An 8,829-nucleotide genomic window follows, 5' to 3' on the forward strand; every position below is an offset into this window, starting at 1 on the left:
ATATCAGCAAGAATCAAGGGGAAGGTGTACAGGACAGTGGTGAGACCGGCCGTGCTGTATGGTTTAGAGACAGTGTCACTGAAGAAGAGACAGGAGTCAGAGCTTGAGGTAGCCGAACTGAAGATGTTGAGGTTCTCTTTGGGTGTGACAAGATTGGACAGGATTAGGAACGAGTACATCAGAGGGACAGCCCATGTTGGACGTTTGGGGGACAAAGTTAGGGATGCCAGAGCAAGATGGTTTGGACATGTTCAGAGGAGGGAGAGTGAGTATATTGGTAGGAGAATGTTGGACATGGAGCTGCCAGGCAGGAGGCAAAGAGGAAGGCCAAAGAGGAGGTATATGGATTTAATTAATGAGGATTTGAAGCTAGTGTGTGTAAGTGTTGAGGATGCAGAAGATAGGGTTAGGTGGAGAGAGATGATTCGCTGTGGCGACCCCTGAAGGGAAAAGCCGAAAGAAGAAGAAATACATTTCAGTCAGTTTACAATCTGCTGGACTTAAAGGTGAACATTTAGATGTTACAGGTCATCTTTTTTCTTCTTGAAGATGTTTCCATCTGGCTGCACCCTCCAGGTCACTGTGGTGTTCTCCAACATGCCATGTTCTTTCAGTTTTTGCTTCATCTGAAGATCAGAATCAGGATTTAATTATTAAAACCAAAACGAAAATACATTTAAAAATGAATTCTAGTGAGAAACACTAACAGAAAATTTCATACAAACTTTCTCCAAATTTCAGAGACGTCCTGAGACTCACCTGCTCTAAAATGGACGACTGAACAGCAGGATCAAACACACTGCCATCAGACTTCACCTGCAGTCTCACTGTCTGACTCCACATAGTGTAAACTGTGGAATAAACACACACACACACACTAGTTTTATTTTCTATTTTAAGTCTAATTTGAACGTCCTCCACATTCTTCTCCTTGTACTGTCAGTTACTCCTGAATTAAATAAATAATACATTACATTTATTTATTTATTTGTTTTTGAACTAATAAAAATAAGTGTATTAAATTAAAATAATCTTTGCATATTTTATTTGCCATCAATTGTATATTAATAGCAAAAACCAAGAAAAACACAAGACTCACTGGAATGACAGAAGAAATAGTACAGGGTGGTGCAGGGTGTATTATAGAACAGTCTGTTATAAACCATTGCACAGTTCTCATTGCCATAATAATTATAGGGGTATCCAGGAGCCCATGGTAGGTTTGAAGCGATGGTTCCATCTGACCACTTCCATGTGTCTCTGTAGAGCCCAATCCAGGAATCACCCTGGATATTCCACACCTGCCATAACATGTTTTGGTCTGAACTGTTAAGAGCGCTGGCCAAATCTGTGTGATGTTCTCTACAGTAAGCCTGAGCTTGAGGCCAGGACAGAGGTGTAGTGATGCCAATAAACCGGGCAGCACCACTGAAATTAGCTGTGGGGAAAAGATAAAGGTCATGTCTCAGTCATCTGTCTGTACAGGAAACATGACACCAAAATACAACCCAAAATGTGATAAACCAGTATCATGATATTCACTCACCATTATAGCAGATAAAGGGAATTAGTAATGTACATGGTAAATCCCACCATGCATTACCACTACCTATGATACCACATGCTTCGTTTCCACCGACAGTATTAGGCTGTCCAGAGTACCAGTCTGTATAAGTGACATTCTTCAGTGGGAGGTCGTTTAAGGACCAGCGCCAGCTATTGATATCATTGTATAATCCGACCCAGGCAGCTCCTGACAGATGTTCTTCTGTTTCTTTCTTCAATCTTAGCCAATCAGTATCACTTACGACTGTTGCCAGGTCATTGTAAGTCACCCTGCAGTAATTTTGTGCAACAGGCCATGTCACCCCTGTCATTATCAGGTCATAATGGTGAGTGACCATTTGCAGGACAGATACAGCAGATGAGACCAGTCCTGTTGGTGACATTTGACACACAGTAAACTTTAACTGGTAAATATTCGACTATTTCCAAATTAGATTTATTACTTATAATTCAATAAGTTATTTTTAAATTAGACTTAGTTATAGATCATTGACTTTTGAAATTATTTCAGTAAGTACTGAAAACTCCACTAATACAGAAGTGAACAGTTTATAAAATATAAATATATCAAACAAATATAAATACATCAAAGAATTTTTGCAGATTATGACTTTTTTTAGAATTAAAAATGAAATAAAATGTTTTATGAGAAAGATCAATGAATTTTTCTTAACATGTGCTGAAGTGAAACAGCAAATAATAAATGTAAAGTAATATAAAGTTGTTTATTTATCGACTTATGAGTTCAAATTCAAATTTATTTGTATAGCACTTTTAACAATTGACAAATAAAACAAAAGGTTAACATAAAGATTGTTATAAAAATCTTTATAATAATAACATAATGACAGATATATTTTTAACTTACTAATAATCTCTCATTGAATAGCATAACTATCGTTGTTTTAAACTCCATCCAGTTTTGTAAAAAATAAAAACAAACAATGATATGAATAGGGTTATAGATAAAAACCTACAATATTAATTTACATAATATTAATGATCATTTTGTTAACTATATAAATGAACAACAAAAAGTGGTTTATGAAACTGTTCTTACCAGTGAGACCCAGGAAAAGGAAAAGGTTCAGCTTCATGATGTACAGATAGCTGAGGAACAAATGTACACAACGTTTATTCATAATTTTTGTCTTTTGAATTTAACACTGTAGTACATTTGTTCTTTATCATGCATTGGAGTCGGAGAAAGATTTTAGTGGAGGTTAATTTGTTATTTTTTAAGACACTAACGTTTTCAGAGCAAAATTCAAACAAGCATAAAAAGAGCAATCAGAAAGTCAGGATAATAGTGAATAGTACAAAATGGACAAATCCAAAGATTGAAAATCAACAAAACAAGATAAAATATTCAAGCCTTGATAATTAGACAACAGTTAACCAAAACAAGATACACCTAACAAAGGAGATCGTATTGAGCTGAAAGGTGTGAAACAAGCAAATGAGTGACAGAATGAAAAGCTCATGAGCAAGGCTTGGGAAGCTGCCTCATTGACCTCAGCTATGACCTTGGATAGATCTTTCATTTTCTCTTGGTCTCCACTCCTCCACTCCATGCAGCACCTCATGTTCAGCTGAATTGGTCTTACTCTTTAACGGGAGCTCATATCAAGGGCAGTCTAAACACCAGTCTCTGAGGCTAAAAAACTTAGCTGGGTTTTCCAAGGTTGGGTGTCACTGGGCAAAAAGGTGTTTTACCTTTACATGGAAGCGAAGGCATAGAGTCTGCAAGGCTTTCAAAATAAAATTGACACTGTAGCAGGAATCCTTTAGGAGGGAATTCAGGATCCTTGTAGTGAGCTGGAGTATCAAACTTAAGAAAAACTGAATAAAGTCAGATGTTAGAATCATGGTCCAGTCATGTCATGTGATGGCGCCAGAGACAGATACACGTACAGATTAAAGACTGGCTTTAAAAACACTCCACTGTGGAGGCAAACAGTTCAGAAATGGAGGATTGGTGTAGAGTTAAGAGCCGCAGCATCCGGCATACAGGGTTAAAATGTGACATTCTTATTTAAATCTTTATAAAATACCAATTTAATTACTGCTTAATAATAAAACTCTGGTCATGTAGTATAATAATGTTTATTAACCCTGTTAAGATACTGTACACAAACTGCAGAAGTTCAGTAACAGATAATTCATTCATTCATTCATTCATTTTCTACCGCTTATCCGAACTACCTCGGGTCACGGGGAGCCTGTGCCTATCTCAGGTGTCATCGGGCATCAAGGCAGGATACACCCTGGACAGAGTGCCAACCCATCGCAGGGCACACACACTCTCATTCACTCACGCAATCACACACTAGGGACAATTTTCCAGAGATGCCAATCAACCTACCATGCATGTCTTTGGACCGGGGGGAGGAAACCGGAGTACTCGGAGGAAACCCCCGAGGCACGGGGAGAACATGCAAACTCCACACACACAAGGCGGAGGCGGGAATCGAACCCCAACCCTGGAGGTGTGAGGCGAACGTGCTAACCACTACGCCACCCTGCCAAATGTTTTGATATGTAAAAAAGCAATTTGTTGCAGAACAGCAGGAATTCCAGCATTAGAAACCCACTGCTTACCAAAGATTAAAGGTTTTATTAGTTTTGTACACTATTACTTAAATTACACCATTTACATTCAAATATATAACATATACATTAACTTTCTATAATAATTCTATAATTAGTTCAACTAAAAAGTTGAATCAATTCTTATTTTTACAATAAGGAGAACATTATAACTCACCTATAAAAATCTGAAGGCTGCTGTTTCTTCAGTAGATCTCTTTTAGATCTTCACTGCCTGCACACACAACTCTCTAATATCTTATCTGTTTACTTCACCTTTTCTTTTTCATCCTGGAAAGATTCCCACATGTGTGATGCAGAATTATTTCCATATTACGTAAACTATAACATAGGAGCAAAAGTCCTTCTTTAAATAAAAGCAAATTTTGACCAGTCTTCCTCAGATTTCAGCACAGAAAGTGAGAGTTTTCAAAAAGTGCAGTCTCTTAGTTTGTGCCTTGAAATGTGACGGCTAACAGTAGATGTTGGTGTTGATCCATGACATGTTCCTGTTAATTCCACACTTGTCTATTCTGTGTCCAAGTTACATAATTCTAGTCTTTGTCCATCTGTGTTCATCAAAATAAACATCAGCACCTACATTCGCCTTCAAATCATCCATTAGGAAGAAAATTTTAAACATCTTTTTGTTAAAAATCAGAACAGCAGAATATTACAGTATTAGAATCTGATGTCTGTCCAGAGACTCAGGGTTTATTATTATTGTATCCTCTTACTTAACGAAATCTTTTAACATTTTAAGCAGATAAGATTTATGTCATACTAAATACTATATGGTATAATTTTACTTTCTTCAATTACTCAACTTTCTACAATAAATTGTGTTTGTTGTAAATCTGTGTTTTTTTTTAGATCTTCACTGCTTGCACACGACTCTCTAAAGAGCTTATGGTTTCTTCATCTCTGGATATATTTTGAATATTTGTTGTCACGCTCTGCTCTGACCTTGTGATGTCGTTTGTTTATGACCTCCATATCCTTTGCCTTGACCTAGAAATTCTTTCTGATTTGTTCTGATAGAAGCTCAATGGCAGCAGCATGAGTTCTTTTCCAAATCCAAGTAAAACATAATTCTATAATCTGTATTAGCATTTACACATCTTATCATCTGACATGGACTAGAACTGTTAGTCTTTCTAGACCGTGTCTTTGTAGACTTTGTTTGTCATACAGACGTTTGTCATACTCTTTCCTAATGATTGCACCTCAGCACCATTGTGCTGGAAATTTAGCCTATGTCTTTTTTAATTCTCTTGCAGTTGGTCTGATGCTCATAATGCTAAATGCTATAGGATTTTACATTCTGTTATACCAGTTGTTGTGATAATTATACTTTTGTTGTCACCTTGGATCCTCCAGGGTATTTTTCTTTAGGTGTTATGTGTAAATCTGTAGATGCCCTAGTTAATAACACTTATGTAGCTGTTCTAATCAACACGATGAAGTAAGTTCTGATGATTACTGGGTCTGACCACCAAGCTGGATGTCATATGAGATCGAGGTTGTGAGACGTACCAATGAGCAGTGAGACCCTCTTTGATGCTCCTTTAGAGCGTGTCCTGGTCCTGCTGGGACCCATGAGGGCGTTCATATATTTTGAATATTTGTTGTCACACAGTAAAAACAGAAGTGTTAATTTAACTCCTAAAGAGTTGAATTTGACTCTGTTTCAGATAACATTTGGTCCCGCTCTAAATCAGTGTAAAATTTACTCTTTGGTCAGTGTCAAGTTTTTAGAGTTAATTCTACTCAATATTGTGTAAAAAATAACAATGAAATGTGTAAAAGTATTTAACACTGTAGCTTAATCATACTGTTAAGAGTAATATAATTACACAGTATAGAGTTCATTTTACTTTTAAAAAAATGACACTTTGAGTGTAATATTTACTTTTCATTTCTCTACAGTGTTTTAAAAATATATAAAGCATACGAAATAAATAAAAACGAGCACAATAACACTAGATCACAGAAATCAATTTATTGGAAAAAAAAATAAAGCATTTCAACGTCATTGAATTTAAAGAATTACAACGTCATTGCAAACCCATTGCCTTGTCAGAAAACAGAAACATGTATAACATCATAAAAATGTTTACCAGAGAAAGCAATTTGGCACGCTTCAGAAAAAGGGTCCTGCCTGTACAAAGCCCATGAATTACCTTAAAGTGCTTAACAAGGTTGTTTGGACTTCCATGGTCACTTTTGCAAAGAAAACACTTATAGTTTTATCTCAACTAATGCACCATTCTCGCCCGCAACTCTAGGAGTCTCCTTTGTTTCCCCCATGTCAATGTTATAGATGGTTGTTTGCACAAAAGTGAAAAAGCTGCTAAGGGAAGAACTGTATGAAGTACCAAAGACGTAATGGGCTTTAAAGAGTTCGTCAAAAGCTCCAACTGAACCTGTTGCCTTGCATGGAAGTGCATGCTTGTCAACCACAAGGAAGTAGGAATGAATGGTGCTCTGTGTGGATCCCTGGGGGAGAAGGTAGGGCTGACTGCTTTGGGTAATGTTGTCTAGATCCTGCTGCACACTGGTTCCAACCTACAACAAAACACATTCAACAGAATTGTTTTGTGACTAACCTCTGACAATAGATCAGATCACCTCCAACTGTGCACAAGATTGAGGTGATGGAATTAGTTCACTTTGAAAAATGTTTTGCTGATAATTTACTCACCCCCAGGTCATCCAAGATTCATGTCTTTCTTTCTCCAGTCGAAAATAAATAAAGGTTTTTGAGAAAAACATTCCAGGATTTTTCTCCATATAATGAACTTCCATGGTGACCAACGGTTTGAGGGTTCAAATGAAATGTCTCAATGTAGCTTCAAAGACTCAACAATCCCCACAGAGAAATAAGGGTCTTATATAGAGAAACGATCGGCTGTTTTCAAAATAAAAATAGTATACGTTTTAACCACAATTGGACTTTTCTGACGTCATGCCGTTATGCATGGCACATCTTGAGATTCTACAACATGCGCAATTGTGGTATTTTTACTTTGAAAACGATTGATCGTTTTGCTAGATAAGAACCTTATTTCTCTGTTGGGATCATATCGAGACTTTGAAGTTACATTGAGACAGACTTTGAACTCTCATTTGAACCCTCAAACCGTTGGTCACCATTGAAGTCCATTATATGGAGAAAAATCCTGGAATGTTTTCCTCAAAAAACCTTAATTTATTTTCAACTGAAGAAAGAAAGACATGAATCTTGGATGACATGGGGGTTAGTAAATAATCAGCAAAAAAAAATATAAGTTAACTAAGTTAACCCTTTAAGCATACCTTTTGGAATCTGATGAGCTGATCTACAGCTTGATACACAGAAAGCTTTCCCGGCCTCTTTCCACCTTGGGCAGATGATAGCAGATGTAGCAGCAGTAAGATGTCAGACATGTCACTGTCCCAGCCTACAAATAAGTAAATAAAAACCTGGTTTACATTATGCCATATCATAGCATTCACAATGACAACTTGCATATAACGAAAATGTACACTACACACCTACATAACCTACAATAACAACTAAAACAGTTCCATTCATACCATTCTCAACATCAGCAGCTGACTCAGCATTGCACATCAAATCCAAGAGTTCTGTGGTGGGTACAAGTCCATGGCTTTCCTTTATAACTTTTGCTTTAAAAGTGGTTGGCCACTTCTCCAAGAATTTGTTGGCCATGGCCTCACCAAACAGAAATCTGAAATCTTGTTCTATCTGCAATGTAACACACAGAAGTGATGAGTGATACCTAATGCTACATTGGATATTTTGGTGATGCAGTGAATTAAGACGTCATACCAGGCCTGGTATGTCCAGAAATCGTGGGAAGACCAAGAAGACATCTGATGATTTGGCTTCATTGTTGACCATTGCTTGCCGATACATGAAGGTCATTTTCATCTTCTCACAGACAGTCTTTTCATCAGCAGAGTGTCTCAAAACAGCAATAGCTACTTCCACATCCTCATCGGATGGCTCTCTGTCAAAGGTGAAGGTCTGAGGAACACGGCCTGGCCCACCAACTTAAGACAAAATAAAATGTTAAAAACTCATTTCTGCATACAATTCACAGGTCACCAATATAATCACAGGTCACTGATGAGTACCTTTAGGAGATTTGCTAACTGAGGCACCTCTTTCCTCTGCTGTTTTTCTTTGTATGGTCTTTAATCCCCATGCAAGGTATCCTGAACCACTCTCTGGATCGTAGTAATGTTCCTAAGTGATTATAAATAAATTATAAAAGAGTGAATATGTGCATAATGTTGCAATAACCCATTTACTTACATATCCATGTTGTGAGTATGGGTCTTCTAGATAGGGAAACAAAGCTACAATCCCCTGTGCATACATCACTCTGACACTTTTGGGGGGGATGACCTAGCATATGAATTCAAAGTTAACATCACACTCAAATGACATTGCACAACACAATTTACATAATTAATATTTGTAAAATAATAACAATATTTACAGCCCAGCTATATGCTTAATGCTTACCCATGTGTTTCTGTCATCTCAGCAGCAAGTATGTTAATCATCTGTCTTCTGGTGGCATGATGATGATTGTGAGGCACCTGTTCATTATGAAATTGGTACAAAAAAAAAATTACCGGTATTTTAAGACGATAAATGTT

At 37.1% G+C, this 8,829-nt stretch overlaps 1 protein-coding gene across 1 annotated transcript; it reads right to left on the reverse strand.

The window, feature by feature from the left end:
• Positions 1-6,137: 6,137 nt before the first annotated feature.
• On the reverse strand, positions 6,138-8,701 carry LOC132847892 (uncharacterized). Its single transcript, XM_060873397.1, has 7 exons — positions 8,693-8,701; positions 8,480-8,572; positions 8,299-8,410; positions 7,991-8,214; positions 7,735-7,906; positions 7,474-7,598; positions 6,138-6,723 (listed from the first exon to the last, which is right to left on the reverse strand). Exons 2-7 carry the CDS (start codon positions 8,543-8,545, stop codon positions 6,397-6,399), a joined length of 1,026 nt encoding a protein of 341 aa, XP_060729380.1. The 5' UTR covers positions 8,546-8,572; positions 8,693-8,701; the 3' UTR covers positions 6,138-6,396.
• Between the last annotated feature and the right edge of the window lie 128 nt (positions 8,702-8,829).

This window comes from Tachysurus vachellii, chromosome 7 (assembly GCF_030014155.1).
Source record: "Tachysurus vachellii isolate PV-2020 chromosome 7, HZAU_Pvac_v1, whole genome shotgun sequence".
Taxonomy (NCBI): Eukaryota; Metazoa; Chordata; class Actinopteri; order Siluriformes; family Bagridae; genus Tachysurus; species Tachysurus vachellii.

Excerpts from the sequence above, each read along its gene's own strand:
- LOC132847892 (XM_060873397.1), bottom strand. The coding sequence starts at position 8,545 with ATGTATGCACAGGGGATTGTAGCTTTGTTTCCCTATCTAGAAGACCCA. Across the intron at positions 7,907-7,990 it reads TTCTGGACATACCAGGCCTG|ATAGAACAAGATTTCAGATT; the intron begins GTATGACGTCTT and ends GTTACATTGCAG. Across the intron at positions 6,724-7,473 it reads AGCTCATCAGATTCCAAAAG|GTTGGAACCAGTGTGCAGCA; the intron begins GTATGCTTAAAG and ends GTTTTGTTGTAG.